This window comes from Periplaneta americana, chromosome 7 (genome assembly GCF_040183065.1).
Source record: "Periplaneta americana isolate PAMFEO1 chromosome 7, P.americana_PAMFEO1_priV1, whole genome shotgun sequence".
In the NCBI taxonomy this organism is placed as follows: Eukaryota; Metazoa; Arthropoda; class Insecta; order Blattodea; family Blattidae; genus Periplaneta; species Periplaneta americana.
Window position 1 is genome coordinate 123,321,364 of NC_091123.1, and position 26,232 is coordinate 123,347,595.

The following is a 26,232-nucleotide window of genomic DNA, read 5'->3' on the forward strand; positions in this document are numbered from 1 at the left end:
GCTTGTTACGAAACCCCAAAATACAGGCCTATTTGGTGGAAAACTAATAACTGGCTTACGGCAGACTACTCTTCACAGAGAGGAGATTCACAATTTCGAAAAATAGCTTGCCCCATTACAGTATTTGTGACATAAAAATTTTTACTTAGACTCACTGCGATTTGATCCTGGGACAACAGTGTAAAAAGCATTTTTTTTTTTTTTGCAGATGGAAGAAAACGAGATCCCAGGTAACCCCTGCGCTTTCACAGGGCAAGATAAAGCCATATTTTCCTCTGATTGCCGAACTATGTGAGGAAATGAAGCAATGTATAGAAAAGACAGGTGAGTTTTGCCGTCATAATAATTATCGTCACAATGACAATGTTAATGATAAACCAGCTTCTTTCAAATCATTACATTTCCCTTTAAATCATCCTACTACGCGAGTTCAAGTACTTTTCTTATAACGGAAAAGTACAAGTATTGGAATAAAATTGTTTACCGTAATCTCTTGACGTTTAGAAAATTTGAAGAGTCCACTGCAAGAATTATGGATGTCACTTTCTTGTCGAAAATGAACCATGACTGTCAATGCATAGCTTAAGACATATAGAATGTATATAGAGAGTTATATGGCATTAACACTGATAGTCATTGTCCAGTAATGATCGAAAAATCACAGTTAAGCTTTGAGCGCTAAGCATTTCAAACTTTCAATTGCTTCTCCTGCAAAATGTATTCCAAATGACATCCATCATTCTTGCAGTGGACTCTTCATTTGTAATGGCGATAGTGATTTTTTATGTGAAAATTTCTTATGCGACAGCCAAAGTGTAAATTTTAAAGATATGTAAAGAAAGAATAATAGAAGAATAAATGTGGATTTTGGAAGGATAAACATTTAAAATATACGCCAAAACACGTCCTTGTAAGGGAAACTGGAGTTAGGACGAGGATTTCCGAACTAAAAATTAAAAACTAAGCATTTGTGTGAGCTCCAAGCCTATTGGCCACTTATCTCATTCACATTTTCGCCATTTCACATGAAGAAACATGAGTGAATTGATCCTAAAACAGATCTTGTGGCACACTAATACACCATTAACTTTTCGTATGCCTAAGTTTAACCAATTTTATTCTTGTCTGTCGTTCTCATATGATCGAAATAAATCAGAAGCAACTCTTTCACTTCCCAGACATACAATGCAATACAATACATGCATACATACATAGCCTACATACGTGACAAACATACATACATACATACATACATGCATACTTACATACGTCACGAAAGTAACTCAGAGTTAAGCCTCTCTGTTCTTTGGGATTGCAGGGCCTTCTGGAACAGAGTTCGAGATCAAGGAGCTGTGCGCTAGATTTACGACTGACGTGGTGGCTTCTTGCGCGTTCGGTATTCGAGGCAACGCCTTGCAGGATCCAGACTGCGAGTTCCGTAGAATAGGACGAGATATGCTGGAGCCATCATTTTGGAAGAATGTTAGATTAATGATTGTATTGTTCATTCCACGGCTTGCAAGATTCCTGCGACTGGGGTAAGCACAATAATTGATCAAGAGTATAATCCTGTCGTGCTTCTCTCAGATGTAGTATTTACAGCCACAGAGGAAGGGAAATGGATTACAGATAAGGGCGCAACTTGTCTGTTTGACGGAAAATGAATACAGATTTATTTGAATTAATAATTACTGTTCCACACGGTACGGAAATCACAGTTCTGAGAATTACACCTATACTAATAAACATGAAAAAGGTAAAGCAAGAGTAGGACATACGAAGCCTCAAAACAGTTCGAAGGAGTGTCTGCGTAAACTCCAGAGAAGTTGAGTTTGACCACAGATTAATGCAGAAGTTGAGTTTGTGGCCTCTCTAGAGAAGAGCGCCCTTTCACTCTCCGAGAAAGTGAAGTCTGCCCAAAACTTTGATCAAAGGTAAAGACAGCGCCGTCATTTCTTAGGCGTGAAAACGTCTGACTCGAAATCGAATCGAATATGAGTGGAGCCAGAGTGAAGTAAAATGACAGGCAGAATCTTATCTTATACCCCATATATATTATTTAATATACCGAAGTACATATGATATTTCCATGCAGATATTCTGCGTCATCATACGATGAAAGAGTAATGGAACGGAGAAAAATTCTCTCCGGAGCCGGGATTTGAACCCGGGTTTTCAGCTCTACGTGCTGATGCTTTATCCACTAAGCCACAGCAGATACGCACCCCGGCGTTGGACAGATTCGTCTCAGTTTTAAGTTCCAACTCTTGGGTTTCCTCTAGTGGCCGCCCTCTGCACTACATCAGAGATGTCTATGAACGTAGGACTGAAGCCCACACGTGCTGAGGTGCACTCGTTATGAGTGACTAGTTGGCCGGGATCCGACGGAATAAGCGCCGTCTTAAATCACAAAGTGATTTACGCATATCATATATATTATTTAATGTACCGAAGTACATATGATATTTCCATGCAGATAGTCTGCGTCATCATACGATGAAAGAGTAATGAAACGGAGAAAAATTCTCTCCGGCAGGTAGAGCTGAAAACCGGGTTCAAATCCCGGCGCCGGAGAGAATTTTTCTCCGTTCCATTACTCTTTCATCGTATTATACCCCCATGTTAATTTTTTAAATCAGTAAATCCATTGTAACCAAGAACCCATATCTTGAGGGAGTACGTTGGCACTAACAGGGAAAATAAAAACTTGGGGTGCTATTCATAGACATTTCGCTAGCCTGGGCTACGAGCGTGCTAAACAGGATTCATATCGTATCATATCGCTGACACTGGTTTATAAATACGAAAAACGTTAGTTCGCTGATCATCCACCGAAAGCCCGCGCTAAGAATGTCTATGAATAACAGTCATCCTCATGGAGTAACTTAGGCTTTAAATTATCTGTTTGCAAGATAAGGTATGATTGGTATCATGTATATTCCCGTCGATAGGGATGACAGAAAAAGAGCAAGAACCAGTAACTGTGGTGCAGAAACCTAAAGCTTGTCAAGCGTTGCACTTAGTAGTGGTTCACAACTATCCAACTGTACACAGTGAACGGACAATAATGTCATTAATTGAGATGTTTCAAACAAAATATTTAATACAATTTTCCTCGTTTTTGTTTCCTTTTCGAAATAAAAATTATTTTATATGAAACACATCATAGCGTGTGTTGAGAAAGCCATTGATTGCATTCCCAATATGCTCAGCTGATTTAAGAGAGCAGCGTCTTATTCACAGATTTAACCTCTTCCCTTACTATATATTTTAAAAGTTTTGTGAAAAAAAAAGTGTCATATTTTTTTTTATTTTCGTAAATAGGTCATTTAATATTGCAGAATCACTGTACATAACTAATTTTCTTACATGCCTAAAAAAATCACTATGAAATAGACATACATTCATACCTGAATTATTATCCCGAGTTATCTCGTGCACTTTGATTCCAGCTCTGGTAGTTGTCCCACTTTGATTTTCCCCTGAACTATTTACCAACTTATGTTTTTTTTATGGCTTACCGGTAATTTATGAGTACAATACCAGTGCTGTTATCAAGGCGTTAAATGTTGCTTGTCGTCTGATACCCTCGAAAGCAGGGTATTACGCACAGTGGCACATTGCATTCCGGACAGTAGTATCTGCTCTCCTATACGAGAGCGTTTTGGGAAGAATGGTGTAGCAGTCATTGAATATTTGTTCTTCAGGTTTGTGAATAATGTTCTGCAGTATCACTATACCCATAAGTACACGTATTTCAGAGTCTGTAGTAGGCCGCTACGAATTATTTTCAGCATTCTGTGAACACTTATTAGCATGCCGAATCGTCTCCTCGAATATAATGTTGATGAGGTCATTATTAAAGAATAATTAAAAAAATTGAGAATTATCTTTATCAGAAACAATGTTAAAATTTCAGGGAATGGGGACCCCAGAGGTGCAGAAGAAATTGTGCCAGATGTCTTCTATTCAAACCACTGTCGAAAAGACGCGACATCAACTGATCTGAATTTGTTTGTTGGTATATAACTTCGTCTTCTGATCTTCTACAGGAATATATTCCTGATCAAAAATTTCGGAATCACTAACTTGAGCCATCTTTACACAAAACAGCACAAAAAACACTAAACACAAACAGAAACCGCCAAAACTAACTAGCATCTACTCACTACTGTATGTGAATGCTATATGAGCATAGAATTCCACTCGCAAGGAAGAAGTACAGAAAACATCACCAGATATAGCAATATTACTAACTTATGTAGCCATCTAGTGAGGAAAAGGTTAATGTAAGAATGGAAACGTATATATTCGGGATATAATCCTTAGCAGCGAAAATGGGACTCAAACGAGTTAACTCGGGTTAATAAATTTTGACACAAGTTAGCAACCCGAGTTAACTCGGGTTAATCAGGGAAGTGGTTAAAGAAGGCAATATGACACGGTTAAGAGATATGTTTCATATAATACTCTTATTGATTTTGGTATTCCTAAGAAACTAGTTCCATTAATTAAACTCTGTCTCAGTGAAATTATCATAGGAGCTACGACATGATAGGCCTACATATTTAACGAAGCGAAAAATACGATACAGTATATTATAGAGCAGCAGTTGGCATTTCATGCGGCAAGCGGCAGCTATGTCATGAGCAGTTCCAGAGGGAGAGTACAAATAGTTGTAACTGGCGATCAGCATGTCTGTTTCCAAACCATTCAACGTAAAGAGTGCAGCATAACGAATATTTGTAGAAGAATGGAAAGAGAAATTATTTTGTTGTGCACAGGAAGAAAATATAATATGTTTGTTATGTTCTAAACTACTTAAAGGGCTTCATATTACCACCATAAAGAGGCATTATACAAAACTCCATTGTCACGTATACTTTGTTATCGGGCGGAAGGGATCATTACATTTGCCAAAATGTGTTCGTAGACTTCTGCCGTAAACCGCCCGTGGATGCGTTCCAGAAGTCCTGCCCCATCGTATGACATCCACCCCCAACACGCGACCCTCACGCAACCCGACTTGTTAATTCATCTCACGAAGCGTTCTTCGTATCGTTGGCCATTCATACAGTAAACTAGGGCAGTACTATCGTTGCTATTGGAGACAATTACCTCGTCGGAGAAAATTACATTTCTCCAGTCGAAGTCCTGTCGGATAGTAGCATACGCAGAATAACCTACGCGAACCAGGGCAATGAGTTATTGTTTCTGTGCCATCTTCAAGCGTAATAACGAGACAGAACGTTGTATTAATAGACAGCAGTATTGCTTGAAAGAGAGAGGGATATTTATTATTTATTAGAGTTTGCGCATATTCTAAGAGATATCGCCACATAATTATGGCTTTGCGAGACACATATGATGGCAAATTTGTAATAAAAAAAGAAGATTGGGGGAGATTCGAACCTTGAGCTACTATTACCAACTTGTCCAATAAACCACTGCCGTAACGACTTAGGCACCTGTGACTGTTAATATCGGTTCGGCATAATACGTGGTTTTCCTTTTCATATTCGCTCCGGTTGATTTTGTATTTATCAATTTTATTATTATTTCTCTCTTCAAGAGTGTATCTAGAATCAACCCGCCATTTGATTTTATTACATTTTTTAGACTCTTAAACAAAATACAGCAAATTTAAATGGTTTAATTATGTGCTACCTAGTGAACTATGGCTTTGACAAGACGAGCATGCGCAATGTTATGTCTCTGGAACTTAGAAATTGTCGGCCGGCCCATTCTTTTTGCCGCTAAGTGTACATTATAAATTGCTTTTAGTAAGAATGATTTTGTATATACTTTAATTATTACTGTAGTTGAGTGTATTCTTGTCTAACAATTGGTATTACTAACGACTTTTTGTCATTTAATTTATCAACATAAGTGTCCTAATTATACAATAATTGTATATGCGTTGGGAGAAGTAAAATATATGTAATGAAATAAAAATATTGTGGGTACTTGATGGAACGGCATTTCCACTCTCAACAGATGAACACCAAAGCAGAATTTTGTGCTGTTTTCAGAGTTGCTACTCCAAAAGTGCAAGAATTCTTCCGCCGCATCACTAGAGAGGTGACGAAATATAGAGAGCAGAACAACATAACCCGTTCCGACTACCTGCAGCACCTCATCACTCTCAAGGCAAAGGGTACCATCGCGGACGACGATACCACTAACGGACATGACCCCAAGGAATTTGCCCCAGAGAAAAACAGTAAGATACAAAGATATAAAAACGAAGAGGGATGTTGGAAAGAATAAAAATAAAAACTGACACTTGCGATCTTAAGCGGTGCATTCATGTCGAGAATCATGTAATTACTATATGAGCTCCAAGGCTATTGTCCACTTGTCTCAACCCGATTTATGCCGCCCACTAAAGGAACTTACTGAAAAGAAAATAAGCTTGTAAGGAGTAACAGTCTATCGCTAAGCACTAGCTCATGAAGCATGGTTGTCTTCTCTAAAAATACGTTTTGAGCTATCTGTTATCACATGTGGTCATCATTTTTTACAGTCATCGGAACCTGAACCCGAGACTTAATTTTTTCGGTAAAATTCGAAAGGTGACTGTTGCGATCTCATAGTTTTAAGATCAATGCATCATAGACCAGAAGAAGTAATAGGTTCAATGAACAACAAATTTTGAGAAAGCTTAATTTCGTGTGCTTCAATTGTTCTCGAGCTAATCCCAATGCCAGAAAAGAAGTGAAATTTATTTAATATGACATAATATTCATCATTAGAACTAATTTCTTAATTACACTAGCCTGCGAATTTCAACTTTGTGTTTGTTGCCTAAACTAAGTAATGTGATTTTATATAATGTCGATGTGCTGAATCCGAATTTTCAATCCGTTTGCTTCTATCACGTCAGGTTTGTTTGCAAAATCACTATAAATGTATTTTATAATTACGTGAATTTCATCACAAACTTTTTCATTTCACTTGCTGAAATTATGTGTATGGTTGTTCATACATGTCACTAGACTGTTTTTACTTTGTTTTGTCTTGTTTACTTCACTATTGGATGTATAAATTAGCACAATGTGTCACACAAAAAATTACACCACTTTCTTCTTAGTTGAGAAAGTCCTCCTGTTCCTCTTTCTTTTATGTTTCTCTTCAGGTATTTCACGCTTTAACATCCAACAATAATCACCAAGCATACTGATGCTCCCGCGTCCCTGGTACCTTCTTTCGGACTCCTGCAGATCCTTGTGAAATCGTTCATCTTACTCTTAGCTGAAAAATCCTAGATTTTCGGCGAAATAATCTAGCTGAGAAAACAGAAAATTTTGATACTCATGTTACAACCAAATTCCTTGTATGCTTCAAGCATGTTAGCCACAATGTTTCGGTAATTAGGATCCTTGTTGCCAAGAAATTTTAAAACAACTTCACAAAACAACATGCATGTTGATTTCTCCTTTTCATCCATACTGTTTTTAAATGCTACACCAGACATTTTTTCTTATGTCAGGACCATTAAATATAAATCTTCTTTCAATTTGCTTCAGATAGTGTGGAAGTTTCTCACATATGTACTTAAAACAGCCTCCTTCCTTACTTAAAGCTTTTACAAGCTGTTTCATTAAGCCAAGCTTGATATGGAGAGATGGCAGCACAACTTTAGAAGAACTCACATGGCTTTGGCGCACAACATTCTTACAACCGACTTCCAAATTTTGTCGAGGTGGCCAGTCTTTCATAGTCCAGTGATCAACTCGTGCCCTACTATCCCACAGGCAAAGAATGCATGGAAATTTGGTAAAACCAGATTGTTGACCCAGAAACATAGTAAGAACTTTGAAATCATCACAAACTTGCCAGTTGTGGTCCTATAGTCTAGTCGCAATAACAGCAGTTGCAAATTTGTGTATGATTTTTTGAGGATCACTGAATAGGCAACGGACACTGAACCAAAAATGTTTCCGTTATGAAGGAGGAAATCCTTTAAACTTCGCTTGGAAGCATCAATGAACAGTCTCGACTCACTTAGGCCATAGTTTGGAAGTCCAAGTTTTAGCATAAATTCTTTCACATTACTGCAATATACAAGATTATCATCTTCGGAGAAAAAGTATTTAAAACCTATTTCACGTTGTCAGTACCAATAGAATGATGTTTGTTTAAGATTTTCTGGTCGCACAGGGATTGGTACATTAGGCGCAGGTAAAATGGCTGACAGAACAACTGAATACACGATTTGGTTTTTTTGTTTAGAGTCGTACCCCTTCACATCACATGAACAGAAGTAGCAGTCATTACTATGGTTCGACTGCTCTCTCAAAACCATAGGTACTCCAAAAGATAGCAACGGTCTTCTCCAATTGATCAAATGACGGAAGTTCTTCAGTGCATACTCTAGGCCTACATACTTTGTGTGGTGCCCAAGCTTTACTTTTGTCTCCAAGTTTGATTCCAAAATACTCATGGTATGACTTTTTCACAAAATCTGTAATATTACACCTCTGCTTAGGCAATGTGTATATCCTACATAAGTTATATAACAAAAGTGGTATGGATTATTTAGACATCCTCGATGCAACATGGTAAATACTTTCTTACTGAACTAAAAACGTTCAACATTCTTCTCCACAATAAAGCATCAAACTGATTTCGTTTCGTTTCCAGATGAAACGCAGACTAATGAAATGTGAGAGAAACTAGACGAATTGTGTTCAGTCTCTCACCAAGGAGTGGCTGACATTTCTGTCTTTAACAAATAAAAATAATGACAAGGCTGCACGTTATTTCGCCCTAACTTCCTTATGTGCTTGCACCCCTTATCTGCTAAGAAACATCCAGTGTCCTTGGTTTTCAATATAAACACCTTAAAAATATGTTGAATGCATTTGGATTTCATAACCTAACATACTAAACCTTCATATGTTAAAGTATTACAGTTTAAATAATTACGCTATATATTGTCGTAATATATTATAAGAAAATTAAAATAACAAAAAAATGGTACGTGATACGAACTTTTTGGCTTTGAATTTGATTTCAGCATGCTAAAAATACCCTAAAAACATTAAAACTTTGCAGGCAGGAATTTCATCGCAGACTAGTGTTATTTTATATTGATGATTAATATTTTTTTTCGCAGTGAAGAATTTTATTCATTAATGGATGTTTGATATAGGCCACGTCTGTGTCTGAGTGCTAGTGTGCTGGTCTGTCATTTAGGTGGCCAAGATTTGATCCCCGGCCTGGCAGTGATGAAATTTGTTGTAAATAAAGCAAAATTGCAGAGGATTATTCTCGAGGTTATCCCTTTTGATCTCCGAGATTTGCGACACGTAATCACAGCTTCCTCTAAAGGGCGTATACATAGACAAGACTTTGGACCAAAGTTGACTTTGGAAAGTACAAAATCACCATTTTCCTATTCACAGTCGACACTTCGACGAAAGTAAACTTCAATTATTGTGACTTTACTTCGAAGTCGCCGAAAATCTAGACTGACTTTGACTGTCGTTCGTGGACATAAGGAAAATGGCTGACATTTCGAAAATTGTTGAATTTTCCGATAATATTTAGGCATCTAGGGGATTATTAAAGCTGTTCATGTTCCTTAGCGTATTATTAGATATAGATAATAAATTCAAATCAAGGTACAGATTTGATAAACAGACAGTATTAGATATCCTCGTCATGTTTCAACATTCATTGATGAATAATAACCAAAGAGGAGTACTATCTGTTCCACCAATAATTGAATTTCTGATTTCATCAAGATTTTACGCTACAGGTAAATTGTTGGCTTAATATTGATTTGACTGTTTAATTCTATAGATAATATGTTATATATTTGGATATGCAGTTAATTTTTAATCCTGCGGTCCCATAATAATATTTTCTGAATTGATTTCAATTAATTTTTAAGTAGTCTGTCATTAATGGAATCTTCTTATCTTCCATATTTTCAGAATAAAATTATTTCATAATGAAATAATTCGAGGTTTTAATGTGAACATAACGTAATTACAATCGATGTTTTATTCACAACATAATTCTTAGCAGGCAATACTATTTCGGATGAACTATACCATCATGTTTTGTAGCTACTAATTTTATTGCATTATATACGAGTACAAGACAGTTCGGAACTGAATTACGACTTTTTGTGAGCAAGTAGAACAACGAATTATTATCTATTGATGTAAAGGTCTAAAAATGTCAATTTTTTTTTTTACTTGCGTTAGTTTCACACTAGCCCACGAATTTTTTCTTATGTAAAGCTGCAAGAACGGCTAACAATCGCTTAACATGTACCGATGTTCAATTGTTTCATTGATTTGTGTCTCAAAAGATGGCTTTAATTGTGGCAATGACTACTCTGTTTCAATTGTCTATTAATTTAATTCGTTTAGAAAGCAGTGATTGTGATTGCCAACATTAGAACAATATCGGCAAATCTCGACTTACCGAAGTCAAAGTCTCAGAAGTGTTGTCTATCAATAGGCAGAGCCTTCTTTAGTTACAAGCCGGAGCATGGGTAGGTTTGGCAACGCAGAGTGGAGGCGGGCGGAGGCGAAATAAAGGCATGACGTTTGACGTTTTAGTGCTTTGATTTCGTTGTCACATGTACATTTTCGACATTAATTGATACAAAACTAAGTGCATATGATCAAGATTCAGCGTATTGATGTACGTAATTTATTACGGAATCCGAAATAGTATTTTATTTGAATTTCAAAATACTGCCTAAGTACTTGCATACAGCCACTTATAACTTCAAAAAAATTAAAATCATACGTGTTTTCAATTGATGGTACTAGGGAAAATAAATAAATACTTAAAGAAATGTTACTTCTACCAAAAATAAATAAAATAACGACGTACTTTCGCAATACCCTATTCAAATAAATTAACCATTATGTGGCTATTAAATTGACAATGTTTTGTCGCTTTATGTTGTTTCACCTCTGACGTGAAGGGTCTAGAATATCACATAGGCCTACATTTTAATTCCATGTGATCTGTCGTGCTTTTCAATAAATATTTCCGATACCCAGGAAGCCAGTTTTAGTTTGAACCTCGCCAGTCATTATAACAATACTGTTATCCTAAATTATTTGTTATAAATTTTTAAAAATATAATTTTAAATAGGCCAAGGCCAAGTATAAAGATCTATGAAAAGATTAAGAAAAATACCTCCAACATACGTAACAAAACACATCATTATCTATTAAGTATGTGCCAATTAGCGTGAACTTTAAATCCTGTAAATACGAAGTGAAAGGAAACATGTTTATGTTATTACAAAAGGAATAATATTAATAAATAAACCTTGAAAACCAACAAAGTGAATGTATGCATCTACAAATTATAGATATTTCTGACGTATAGCAGGCATTCTGAATCTTCAAAACTGCAACTTATTTTATGGGATCACAAAACAGCTGTTTACAATGAACTTGAAAATCAACGGCGTAACTTTATTGATATAGCAGGCGATACCCAACAATTTGGCTAGAATTCTGATACATCACAAACCACAAGTAAGACTATAAAAATGTAGTTAATACAATATTTAATATTTACTTTGCCATCTCTAACCGTAAAAATTTCCAAAGACTGCAACAATTTTTTTTTTATTTATTGTCTTGATTTTATTGCCAACACGCACATAGTTTATAATACATCAATAATGATCGTTCGGTACGACCGCGAACATAATTCCATCGACACACACTTATATTGTAACATTAATTTACATTGAAAATCGGCATTAGCACAAACACGTGTACTGTATGGTCGGCCTCCGGCTGACAGTTAATTACAGTGTTGCCAACGTATGGCTCTGGCTTGTGACTGAAGAAGGCTCTGCAATAGGACTTTCAACAAAGTTAAACTTTACTACGAAAGTCGACTTTGGAAAGTCTTCATCCAAAGACTCGTTTATTAATACGACCCTAACTAAGCAAGTTAAATTAAAGAGCACGAAAAACATAACAGATTTCCCCTTGCCTGAAACCGAAAATTCTTTTGGTTGTGTATATGCTTTATATCATGAGAGAGGGAAGAAAAAGTGAGAGCTGATCTTGAGAATAAAATTTATTGCTAACAAAAATAATGCATGCAGTAAGAAGAACAAGCAAAAATTTGCTTTTCACTATACATATGGGACATTTCATGTGAAATCGGACAACAAAAAAATTTATAACTGTGTAATTCCTATAAAAAAAAAAGAAAAAAGAAAAAAAAACACATATATGGAATGGTACGAGATACTTTGTTGTGTGAAGTCTGTTCTCGTGTCCAGTAGTTTTCTTCTTGTAATGCGTTAAATTTATCGTAATTCCGTAAAAATCTTCAGTTTGAAAGAACATAAACTTGAAACAACTTATAATAGACATTCCAACAAAAGTTCATATTATTATACCCGAGAGTACGATTTGCATAACTAGCCTATTCATGCACCATATTTTATATTAATGTTTAACAGGGACATTAGCAGATATATAGATGTTTCATAGACTTTCCCATGGAAAACAATTACAAAACTGTTGGGTTTTAAAATCGTTTTCGGCGGGCAATGTCTTAATTTCTAAAATGTACATATCCCAAAATATTATTTTTGCTATTGTTGTTTGTTATTTTTGACTTATTGCGAATTTATATAACGTATCTTTATTTTGTATATAAAATAAGATATAATATAATTAATATGTTCTTAATTTCTGAGATATAATTTCTCAAGTCATATTTAAAAAAACTGGGTACGATATAAACTGGCGTACAGCGGTCAAGGGGTATAAAATCTTCGAATATATATCAAATTACATGACGTATATATTGATTCTTTGGTATGACCGACAGAGAGAGAATTTTTTCTGACCATGACACCCCAACGGGTTAAGACTGTTAACAAGGGAATTCCCTACTTATCGTTAGCTCTCTCTGAAGTTCAAATGAAAGCACACATAGTCATGAAATTACGTGAAATGTGTGTCAGGACAGCTTCACATCAATGTACAGATCTTATATCATTTTATCTCTGCCTCTGTGTAGGGTCACATTTGCGTGGGGAGAAAAAGAGGTGGGTAAAAGGTTGTAATGCCCACGAATAAGATAAGCCACTTGAAATTTAACAGTCATTGACCACCAGAAATGAAATGTAAGATCTGTAGAACATTGAGCAACGCTAAGTGGATGTGTAAGTACCAAGAGGTGTGTTTTTGTTTTGCTGAACTTCAAGACAATGCTAAAAGTTCGTGTAACTGTAGCGTTTATATATTTTCGTTGGTTTTACTTTGTTTATAGTTTGATTTTTTCTATTATTTTATTTTATTTCTGGTGTTGTAGAAGAGATGAGCTAGTGGCCTTAACTACACCAGATTAAATAAATAAAAAAATAAATAAAAAAATACATACATAATTCAATTTAAAAAACTGTTAAACGCAAGACTCATGATGCAAAGTTTTCTTCTCGGTGCCTGATCTACAACAGCTGTTTTAAATTGAGTTAACCCTGGTAGGCATTAATTAATTCATATAAGTGACGCTACGTAAAGAATCATCTTTATGAACAAGGTTGTCTATAGTTGAGTTTCCGAGATTTCCGACAAGTCTAGCAACCAGTTTAATTAAAAACAAAATCAGAAATGAAAACCCGAGCAATGAAGGGTGTTCCCAGCTAGTATTAATGTAAAATATAGTGTATACATTGTTATACATATTGTACTCTCAGTTATAACATGAACTTTTGTTGGAATGTCTGTCATAAATCGTTTCAAGTTTATACCCTATGAAATCGGAGATTTGTTACTGAAATAAGATAAATTTAACTCATTAAAACAAGAAAATTAATGAATTTAAACGAGAACAGATTTCATACAACAAAGTATCTCCTGCCTCTCTCTCTCTCTCTCTCTCTCTATATATATATATATATATATATATATATATATATATATATATATATATATATATATACATATATTTATTTCAAGGAATTACACAGTTATAAGGTTTTGTTCCTGTCCGATTTCACATGGAATGTCCCATATGTTGTCCTGGCTCCGTCTACAAGATCGTAGGGAAATCCACTGTCTTTCCCTTCTCTTTCACACATTGCATTACTCCACTCCTGTCTATCTTGCGACTCGTTTTCCAAATTTGTCCACCCACCATAACCTAGACACACGATCATAACACTCCTCAATTTTATCAATTCCCTCCCACCGAACATCCTCATATTCATCTTCTTTCACTGTGGCTGTTCCTCGACTTTGGAATTCCCTACCGAGTAATGTCAGGGACTTCAGACATCAAACCAATTTCAGAGTAGACTAAGGAAATATTTTTATAACAATTCTTGTTAACAATAATAGATGTTTCAAGTTTCTCAATTTTTATATATATCACAGAATAAATATATAAATTATCTCATTATTATTATTATTATTATTATTATTATTATTATTACTACTATTTCTTACCAATGTTTATTATTGTCTGACTAACATTACTTATCAAACTTTCATTATTTACTTTTGTGTTGTTTTATGGTCTAGATCAATGATGTCAAACCAAGCGCATTTTTCTGAACTTGACGTCTGCGCGGGCATCAGGCGCTAAGTATGGAAAGAAGGGTTGTGTATATGAATAAGCAGCCTGTTGGATTAAGAAAACAGTGGTGCACAAACTTCAAACGGAACGTGAAATTTTATGTCGTTATTTTTATATGGCTTCTTTCTGCTTGATATTATCTATATTGTCGTAAAACAAAAGTACTAACACCGATTACTTAATACTGCAGTTGTGTTTTAAATGTTAAGAACATAATAAAGAGTTAAGAAGGAATATTCACATAAATGGACGAAACACATCGTTCATAAAGTGATATCCCATAAAAAGAGACTGAGTGTGACATGATGAGTTGGAATTGATATTGATAGTACCTTTAGCCTTATAAAAGTAATCAATAAACTAATCAAAACATTATTATAGAACAAACCAAAGTTACCTAGGTCTGTATATGTTTTAACTGTAATTAATATTACATAACAAAACTCTTATCGCATTGTGCTTTTAAGGTGATATTGGTGAGCAATTTCCTATCATCAGAATATTAAATTATTTTCTCGAAATGTGCTGAAGCAATAGAGCTGACATTTTTACAACACATGAGCACGTATCTTTTGTTTATGATGTAACAGTAGTTGCTTTGTTAATTGATTTCCTTACAAACAATTTCCATGCGAATATTTTCAAAATTTTCAGTACACTATCTCTCCAGTAATACGTATTTACGCTATATTAGATTTACGAAAACATTCTGTAAGCCTACTAAATGAATAGGCCTATATCTGAAAATTTCACTTTTCTATAAAAAGAAGTTGAGAACATATTTCTTTTGAATAAAAAAAATCAAACTTGTGAAAAATGAGCATTAAAATTAAAACTTACATTCTTATAAATGCACTTATACTCCTCAAAAAATCTAAAAATTAACATGGATACAATTTTAATAAGTTCTCTTCCCTTTATCTATTGACTCAGTGGTGGCCATCCCTGAATATAGCTTGATCAAGCGGCATATACTACCTCTTTCGTCTATCTCTTTCCTTTCCGCTGTAAAGCGCTCAGGCTCTCCTGAGCTGTAAAGCGCGCGCTTGCTCCTATGGGCATCAATTGACATGACTGGTCTAGATATTAATGTAATAACTATGTAACCAATTGTATTCAATTAGAATTAGAGTCTGATTGGGCGGAAGACAAGGCCTGCTGGTCTTAGCTCTGCCAGATTAAATAAATAAATTATTATTATTAATTATTATATATTACTACATATTTTATGAGAGATGAACATAGGTCAAGGGTGTTTGAGAATAAGGTGCTTAGGAAAATATTTGTGGCTAAGAGGGATGAAGTTACAGGAGAATGGAGAAAGTTACACAACACAGAACTGCAACGCATTGTATTCTTCACCTGACATAATTAGGAACATTAAATCCAGACGTTTGAGATGGGCAGGGCATGTAGCACGTATGTGCGAATCCAGAAATATATCTAGAGTGTTAGTTGGGAGGCCGGAGAGAAAAAGACCTTTGGGGAGGCCGAGACGTGGATGGGAAGATAATATTAAAATGGATTTGAGGGAGGTGGGATATGATAATAGAGACTGGATTGGTCTTGCTCAGGATAGGGACCGATGGCGGGCTTATGTGAGGGCGGCAATGAACCTGCGGATTCCTTAAAAGCCGTAAGTAAGTAAGTAAGTAAGTAAGTAAGTAAGTAAGTAAGTAAGTGAGTAAGTAAGTAAGTAAGTAATTATTATATGCGTATGACAAGGGATACCGTTATGATTAAGGCAGTTTGAAATGTTTTAACAAATAAGATGAAAGTTCAGGAATATACTGTATAATATTACGGAAAAGGGGCTGGGTGGCAATATTTTCTTACTCTTTTGGTATCCCTTCCAATCTCAAGCCACCACTGTCGCATCATTATGTAGTTGTCATTAATTATAACCTCTGTTACAAAGATGCAGTAAGCAAATAATTGCATTTGTTATTTTAGTATTCACAGAAGACGATGTGATTGGCCAGGCAACTACATTTTTTGTGGATGGCTTTGAGACATCTTCTGCCAGTATGGCCTTCACTTTGTACTGCCTGGCTACCAATCCCGATGTACAGACGAAAGTGCGACAAGAGGTGGACGACGTGCTGAAGAAACATAGTGGTCAATTTACTTATGATGGACTTCAGGAAATGACATACTTGGATATGGTTGTTAATGGTAAGAGAATATTAGAATGTCGTGTTATTAAGATGGGTCACAATGGTTCCAATTTCGGTATCTCGGTTTGGAGATGAGAATTCCGTCTTAGCTAAATTCTACAAAATGGAGAACGGAAGAAGGGTTTTAGTTTAAGGGAGGATATGCACTTTCGGAAGAAGACTTTTTTAATGGATTTTCCTCAATAGTATGGTGAAAAAAATCTATTTTATCTCTCTCACTTTTCGAGTCATGATCTAAATAAAAGTGAGAATATCAAATGACTTAACCATTTAAATATGGACAGAACTTCACACCTTCCGAAACTTTGTCTCACATTTTCTGTAACTTACATTTTCCAGATTCGTTCATTTAAAAATAATTAAATATTGCATTTAAGACATGCCCGAAAGAATGGGTTAACCCACACTGTTTTTTAAATGGAGAAAAATAGAGTTTTGTGGATGAGGCTGAAAAAAATTACAAATTATCTTCATTTATTAACATGAGTTACAAGCATACAGTGTAAATTTACAAATTTTTGTCACCGATTTTCTGTTTGTTGTCGAAAATAATGTAACTGTAATGTTAGAAAAGAAATATATTTTAAACCTCACTGAACAATCACGAAAACTATCTTCTACATAAAAAATATTTGCGTTCACTGCTAACCCCCAAAAAATAATCGAATCTTTCATTTAGCCAGGTTTCTGGATTATATTTCCCCTTATGATAATTTTCTCTAATTTTCATATTTTCGACAACATTCCCTTCTTCCATTGTCAATGTCTATATCTTCAGTACAGTGTACCAACATACACATTGTTCAAGCACTACAATAAACGTGGTTATTAATTATTAGTGGAGCTCAGAATTTTAGGTGCTAAAAGTTAATATTGTTCCTAGCTATAGTTTATAAATATGAAGTCATGCCCCCACTTCTTTGAGATGTCATTGCGTATTTTCCCTTCGATACCGCTAAAGGTCTCTAATCCTCTTAACCACCACTTACAAACTAGCGCACGATTTACAAGATCATTGCCATGCCTCCACTTCTTTGAAATGCCATTCTTGTCATTCAGTATTTTCCCTTTGGTGTCGTTAAATGTCTCTAATCCTCTTAACCCCACTTACAAATTAGCGCACGGTTTACAAGATCCATTGCTCAGTCCTTCTGACTCTGTTGTCTATTATTACATATCGGACTCTTATGAACTAAGCTTAAAACTCTCCTCTCGGGCACAACTTCTATTCAGAAACAGAAACAGAAAAAGTGTCAACTAATTTCTTGACAATTGTACATATTTGTAGAATTGTCATGAAATTCTGACATCTCGTGTTTCGTATGTCATAGGAGGTTTCTGTAGTTGGGCTACATTGTTATTGAGGCTACTGAATATTGGTGTGGAGTTTAGGAGAAATACTTTATTTTAAGTAAGTCGTGCTCAAAACTAGCAGCAGTAGTAGCAACAGTAGAGAAAATAATGATTATACGGGGAAATACGGAGGACAAAGGTTTTTAAAGAAAGCATAAATCTAAATTACATTTTCAGTGAGTTTGTATTCTGGAAAAAATTCGTATTAGCAAAACATGAGCTGAAAATATGAGTAGACAGCAGAAAAAAAGTCAAATGAAAGTCTTGTCTACGGTTTACAAGTTTTGTACGCATAGACTATGGCATGAGGTGTGCACGCTTCCAAGTAGGTAGCTACAACACGGTACCGTCCGCAGAGAGCACCACGCGAACACCGAAAACAACTGCCACTCTGCGTTATCAGTCAGTCCTCGTCCGTACGGGAACAGAGAACATTGAGATACGTAAACATATTATTCATTTGTGTTCGGTGAAGTGATCATAATGCAGAAGACATGTTAAAAAACATAGAGTGTATTTTTTAATAGAAGAATATGGTGTCCACATCTTTAGTAGTGATATTGGTGAAACAATTAAATGTGAGTTATGTATCTGTGCATTAAAAAAGATAACAAAACAATCGATAGAACATCAATGTAATATACAGAAACAAATGAAAAACGTTACACTATATCAGAAGAAAATAAGGGTTCAAGTTCAAATTCCGCCTCAAATATGAAATACGACTTTTGCCAGGATTTGTGTCGAATGATGATAAGTTGCAATATTCCATTCAAAACGTTCGACAATCCTCACTTTACAGCAGATGTCGCGAAAGTGTCAACGTGCGCCGAGCCACTGTGTAACCTGCAACGTGCATAGCACCTATGGAGGGAGGCGAACACCCGAAGGGGAAGTGAAGCAACTGTCTGACTTATTAACGGATTTTCATTTTCCTTACGTCAAGCACTTAAGTACAATTTTATACAGTACAAGGCTACAAACTAATGTTTAGTACGTGTAACGAAGAAAGAAATGAACAATGAAACATAGGACACATTATCACAAACTAAAATTAACTGTCTTCAGAATGTTCCTGCGACAGAGTTTCAAAATCAGGAAAGATGTCACTTACTGCCAGTCGTAGTTAATCACGAAGGTATTTTCTGTCAGTCATGATCTAAATTTGGCTTTTATTATTTTCATTGTTGAAAATAATTTTTCACAAACGTAAGTTGTAGCGAACATGGCTTCAAAAGAGAAAGCGAATGAATGAAGCTTCGAATGTTTATTTTTTGGCAAAGATTTGGAAAGTTACACATTTGTCAAGTCCTTACATCTAGCTTTCATTTAACATCACATTGTATCTGTGAGTTTAAATTGAAGATCTAACCGCATTATTCGTACATCTGCTGAAAAAGGATCGACGTACAGAGATAATAAAAATAATAATAATAATAATAATAATAATAATAATAATAATAATAATAACACTTAACCTTTTAATGTTTCATCAGTAACATGTAGTATAATGCCGTTTTATGTTACACAACCGTTTTCCTCGTAATATTTGTGAACAAATAATACATTTAATATTCTCATCATATTGGCAGGAAAAAAAAAAATGCGTCCTTCCAACCTACTTGAAACTTTCGTTTTTGTAGGTGTACATGTATTCGAGAGAGACATTGCGACGATACAGAGACAAATACAAATGGAACGGAGTTTGACTCCAGTGAGTGAGAGGGTGGGGGTTGTGGGAGGTAGAAAGCAGGAGAAATGCACAGCGAGCCACAATGTGCTCGTGAGTCAGGTTCTCGACACGGCTGCTTTACAGGGTTTATAGAAAAGTACACAAAATATCAGGCACCTTCTGAATCATCGATTTCAAAACAGTTCTTACCTGGACGCGCCTCTAGTATGCCTGCTGTGCTAACGTAAACAACAAACTTCTGACGAGACAAACTACTCGCGTTGTAGTTACCTTCACATCTGAATGACTTTTTTTTTTCCGTTGTTTAGTAATGTATATTTAGGCCTACGTCTTGTTTTCTGCTTCATAGTTTAACATATGCCAGATTTTAAAATGTTAATACGGGCATCTTGTAACATTGCAATTTTGCTAAAATTAGTGCAGATACTGATATATTTAATCTCTGAATGTCTGAATGTATGATAAATAAATGCGGTGTTTAGTTGTTGTAGTTATCAATTCCAGTTCACGAGAACGAAAAAAAAAAAAAAAAAAATGTCATCCACTGTATACCCCCCCCCCTTCCGGTTTAGAACGAAACCCAAACATGAACATTAACATGAAATTTTCGGATTTATTTTATACACAACAATACTTAACATCTAAAACAAAGGCATTGTTCGAAGTTTACAACTTGGTCGTCAGTACATCACAACATCTGCTAGAGTGCAATACTCTTCCTAGCGCAGGATGCTTTCCATTAACAACTCAAATAATTCACAAAAAATTCAGTGTACGTGACTATACGAACAACTCATTGCTCAGTGGATGTCAATACAATTTATTAATGTTTGAGTAAAACAAGGTTCGAACGTAGGCCTACTTCAAATAACAGTGCAATTGACTTCATTTCTCGGTTTTCCTTTTCATTTGTTGTAGTGTATGGTTCAAGCCGTGACTGCGGCTGATGTGCTAGCGCCCGGATTCGATTCCCGGTCAGGGCCCTGTTTCATAAAGCTGACAAGTCCTACAATCATGACAAGTCTAAAAATACAGGGTGATTCACGAAGATTTACCGTCAATTACGGAGCTTTTTCCGAAGGCATTCTGAGCAAAAAATGTCATATACACATGTGTCCTAATATCAATATTTTCAGTTACACTAATTTGAAGTTGTTTGTAAAATACCATTATTCTTTAGTTTTAAGCGTCAAATAATATTACAAATAAAAATGAAATAAACTTACTTCTGAAATCTTTCTGTACATTTGGAGGTTTGACACTTCTTTCTTGCATTAAAATCTGGTTCAAATTTGGAAGCATTATAGGGAAGTCTTGTCCATTGTCACTATCTCTCCAAACCTACCAGTGAATTCTGTTGTAAGGTCTTGGAGAAGAGCTTTATATTTGATAAGATTTTCTTCATCACTCTTCACGACAGTTTCTAGTGAAGGAAAGTGGAAAAGTTGTTTATGTTCCGCTTGATTTTAAATATATATACAAATACTCGTAGCTGGTCGACCATATGTCGCGCAATTCTGTAATTCGCCTGCACAACGAGCTGATGACATGTAATATCGGTCTCACCTTGTTGATATCCCATTTTTCCCTTTAGCTCTTCTCAAGCTTTCTCTTGCAGGGCCATACAGTATTACTTTACCAAAACTTTCGCCATATATAACTTATTTGTAAAATGTCTTCTGATAGTTAAAATGTTATGTGCAAGAAACATATAACGAGTATAATACTCGTATATACAGAGTGTTTAAAAAATACGGGGCATAATTTCAGGTATGTATTTCCCACATGTAGACAATCAAAATAGTTCATTACAACATGTGTCCGGAAATGCTTTATTTCCGAGTTATGGCCTTCACAACATTGAAATTCACCGGAACGTTTTTCTTTACGCAGATCGTTGCCGTCAAAGGAGACATTAAGAGGGCACTCTGACAGTTAATTCCAAGGCGAAGGTTACATTCAGTGTTGTGTAGGCGTTAGACTGTGCGACATGTATTCAAATCAAGAGCTGGCAGAGATACACTTCATGTACGGTAAGGCGGACGGCAATGCTGCGCTGGCTCGTCGTTTGTACCAGGAGAGGTACGTTCCCACAGCGACAATGTCCAGATCGGAAGACATTTGTACGTCTTCATTACCGTCTGTGCGAGTATGGAAAATTTAACTCTCCTGGTTTGGGAAGGGGACGACCAAGATCTACAACTCCAGAAGTACAGGAGGAGATTCTGGAGGCTGTGAACATGACTCCTTCTATCAGCACACGAAGGGTAGCGTTGCAAGTCAATGTTCCTCATACGACTGTCTGGAGACTGTTGAAAAAGTATCAATTGTATCCTTATCATTTGCAACGTGTACAGGCCCTGTCACCAGCAGATTACCCTGCACGAGTTAGGTTCTGTCAGTGGTTCTTGCAGCAGTGTAGTGTAAATCCGAACTTTCCTGCCTTAGTATTATTTACGGATGAAGCACAGTTCACACGAGATGGCATAACAAATTTCCACAATCAGCATGTATGGGCGTATGAAAACCCACGTGCAACTGTTCCATCTCATCACCAGGTGCGGTTCTCCCTCAACATGTGGGCCGGTATCATTGGTGATCGATTAGTTGGACCCCATGTACTTGTAAACAGATTACGGGGCAGGCGTACACAAACTTCCTGGAAAACACCATACCTCATGTTTTAGAAGACGCTCCACTGATCAATCGTCAACAATTCACTTCTTGCACGATGGCGCTCCTGCACACTTCAGTCGTACGGCTCGCCGGTACTTGGATCGAAGGTTTCCTGATCGATAGATAGGTAGAGGTGGCCCAATTTCTTGGCCTCCACGCTCACCTGATCTGAACCCTCTCGATTTCTACTTGTGGGGCCATTTAAAATCATTGGTTTATTCGTCTCCGGTGCCTGATTTGGAATCCCTTCGGACTCGAATTGTGGCATGTTCTGAGGACATACGCAATACTCCTGGAGTTTGGGATCGTGTTCGCAGGTCAATGAGACATCGATGTGAGATCTGTATTCAAGCAGGAGGTGGACATTTTGAACATCTTCTTTAATGACAACGACCTGCGGAAAGAAAAACGTTCCGGTGAATTTCAATGTTGTGAAGGCCATAACTCGGAAATGAAGCATTTCCGGACACATGTTGTAATGAACTATTTTGATTGTCTACATGTGGGAAATACATACCTGAAATTATGCCCCGTATTTTTGAAACACTCTGTATTACTTTACCTTCCTTCTCAATAAAAATTACTTTTTTTTCTCACTCGTCAATAAAAGGGAAACGATCTGATCAGATTATACTGTTTCACTCATAACGAGCCGCCGCTTACTGCAGACTCGAGAGCACTTATGTCTTACAAGAATCGCGTAAAGACACTACAGATAGAAGAGAGTTCGTTCTGCCTGACTGAGGTTGTGTTGACAGTTTGAGAGCACGAGTTGCCCGCCGATGTCCATAGGCAAAACACTCTGATGGAAAGCAAAATTGATCGCACTGTACAAAATAATAATATGATGTTTTCCCTTTTCAGAGTCTTTGAGGATGTATCCGCCAGCAGTTGTTCTCCTTAAGAAATGCGTCAAGCCTTTCAGACTAGAGACACCATCGGGCGGGTCATTCGAACTGGAGGCAGGGACTCCAGTGGCTGTGCCGCTGTATGCCATCCACCGAGACCCGCAGCACTACCCCGATCCCATGCGCTTTGACCCCGAGCGCTTCACGGAGGAGAACAAAAAGGCTCGGCACCGTCAAACCTTCTTCCCCTTCGGAGACGGCCCGCGCATGTGCTTGGGTGAGTGTAAGATTCTACTATAAGACGATTATTTCCAACTGACCAACCTGTGGCGTCGGAGCGCGTTTCCCCTCTCGGAGTAGAGCTGGAAGAGCACGTGAGGGAGGGTAATGTTGTGTCTTCGTTATTTAGACATATCCATTATTATTATTATTATTATTATTATTATTATTATTATTATTATTATTATAAAAGTTTTGTAGTAAACAAATAATAGCTTTGATTAGTTTATAATTTGTACGTTATTCTTTTAATTTTGTTGTTTGTTCGTTATGTATTTCATTCGTTGTTTATTATTTCCATCCTCCTTTCATCCAACGGACTGACCAAGTGACCAACCAGCCAGCCAACCAAGCAACCATTCATGCATACATTTTTTAGACGTTTTCTTCATTTTTTCGATATTTGCTTCATTTTATCGTTAATTAATTATTTTGTTTCATTCGCTGAATATTTATTCCTTCCTATAGTCATTCATTAATTTATCTATTAATTCATTCACTAATTCATTCATTTTGTTGTTTTCTCCACGCACGCACACACACATCCCACACACCCACACTCTCTCTCTCTCACCCATTCATTCATCTACCCACCCACCCACCCATCCAATCAATTAGTTAGGCCGTGTCTCAAAGCTCAAGTCTACGCTACACACTAGTGACTGGCACTAGGTGACTTGTAAACTACACACTAGGGAGCTTTGGACATGTATGCTGGAATCATGGCCTTCTTCATAGATAATTGGGCGGGTTGGCTGCCAAGTGGTGTACGTCCAAATTTCTAAGTTTTCAGGAGAGCAAATTTAAAGTTTGCAATTCACTGTAAATTCAGAATTGTATATGTCTTGAATAAATAATGGCTTGGCAATAAGTGGAACATACACACTTTCAATTACAAGTTATAAATCTATCTTGCAATTGGTTTAACTACCTCAAAAGTGAACTTTTCAAAACCATGATCATGGAAAAGATATTGTTTCCCTAATTTTATTTATTTAATTTATTTAACTAGCTAGCTAGTGAGTACAAATTAAAATTATAAAACAAAAACAACAAAAATAAATTGGGGAAGGAAATGAGATTGAATAAAAGTTGAAACCGTACTCAAAAGCAGAACTGTTGTTTATTGTTAAGAAACACAAACAAAAATGAACATTGAAAAGAACAAAATGGATCTGATATTATGATTTCATCAACTTATTCATCGTCATTGAAATACTGTAGTTCAAAGATTACAATTTAGGCCAAGAAAAAAAATGGTGACAAGGGGTCCCCTATATAATTTTTCTTTGCTTTTGTGACGAATCTTCCATCAGGGTAATGCGGCAGTGGCCACGTTTATTTCACAGTTTGGAACACAAACTAACATTATAAATGTTTCACATACAGACTATGTTATTTACAGTCGTGAGCAACTTTCACTTAATATGAATGATTCATATACAGGCTGCGTTATTTTATTCTTGAACAACACTTACCTAATAATAAAAATGTTTGGAACACAACAGAGTAAACAATGTGCAAAGGCGGCGACAGCACAGAATCTGTTTGCTGATAACACTGGCAGGAGTACTTGGACGTACACCATTTCACTGCCAAGGCGCTCAGCAGTTTCGTTCAGTGTAATAATATTCTGCTCTATTTGTGAGCGAACTACTGAACTTGGACGCACACTACTTGTAGGATACAAAGAACTGAATGTCTAGTAACTATAAATGGTGTTAGTCCATTTTTCAATTTTTGTGACTTACACCACTTGGCAGCCAACCCGCCCAATTGTTCTAAAAACCATGACATCACGGTGCAGCACTGAATTAAGAAGGCAGTGTCCTAATGCAGTTTCATTACGAGTTATGTGGAAAAGATAAGGGCTTAATATATTACAATAATGTTTAAAACATTGTACAGAAGATACTAACAATGTCAGTGTTCAAAGTTAACGTGTTATTCTACATTATATTTACATTATTTCACTTTCAAAGCATTTTCAGATTTCATAACCTCAATTGCTGATGAGGTATCCATGTTTGTTTAGTGAACAAGTCATCAATCAAGCAAGCATTTTCGTTTACTAGCTACTACGGACTTGATTGCTACGCACTATGTAGCTTTGGATCATAACTTCTGACGTCACATCCGGCTATTTAGCTAACAATCTTCACTTCAGCTGAGAATGTAGCTTTGAGACACGGCCTTATTCACTTTTTTACTTGTTATTTCCTTCGTTCTATCGTTAATTATAGACCATTCGTTATCTCAAATGCCAAATGCATGTGTGCGACGTAGCTTATAGTAAGAACCTTATGTGAGTTAGCTAGCTGCAAGTTGAAACATAGCGAGCGAGGGAAGCTTACCAGTTCACTTTTTCCTTCCCTTCACACGCAGGTAAGTTTCAGGAGATACGGAATACACTATAATAGACTATAATTAATTCGTTTTTCGTCGTTTTCTTAATTCTTTTGATCAATATTTACTTCTTTCCTACATTGTCTCACTAACTCACTCAGTTTCTCGCTGTTTTATTCATTGACCTATTAATTAATTAATTTATTTATTTATTTATTTGTTTGTTTTTCATTAGGGCCTATCTCCTTTTCTTCTATACAGTGTAAT

The 26,232-nt window shown here is 36.2% G+C and overlaps 1 protein-coding gene across 1 annotated transcript in view; it reads left to right on the forward strand.

Moving 5' to 3' along the window:
- LOC138703423 (cytochrome P450 9e2-like) overlaps nucleotides 1-26,232 on the forward strand; it is a 51,186-nt gene that overhangs the window by 22,910 nt on the left and 2,044 nt on the right. Inside the window, exons 4-8 of the mRNA XM_069831269.1 lie at nucleotides 209-324; nucleotides 1,319-1,538; nucleotides 6,033-6,223; nucleotides 16,547-16,768; nucleotides 23,357-23,617. Coding sequence (XP_069687370.1) covers nucleotides 209-324; nucleotides 1,319-1,538; nucleotides 6,033-6,223; nucleotides 16,547-16,768; nucleotides 23,357-23,617 — 1,010 coding nt within the window. The remainder of the gene's footprint in view (nucleotides 1-208; nucleotides 325-1,318; nucleotides 1,539-6,032; nucleotides 6,224-16,546; nucleotides 16,769-23,356; nucleotides 23,618-26,232) is intronic.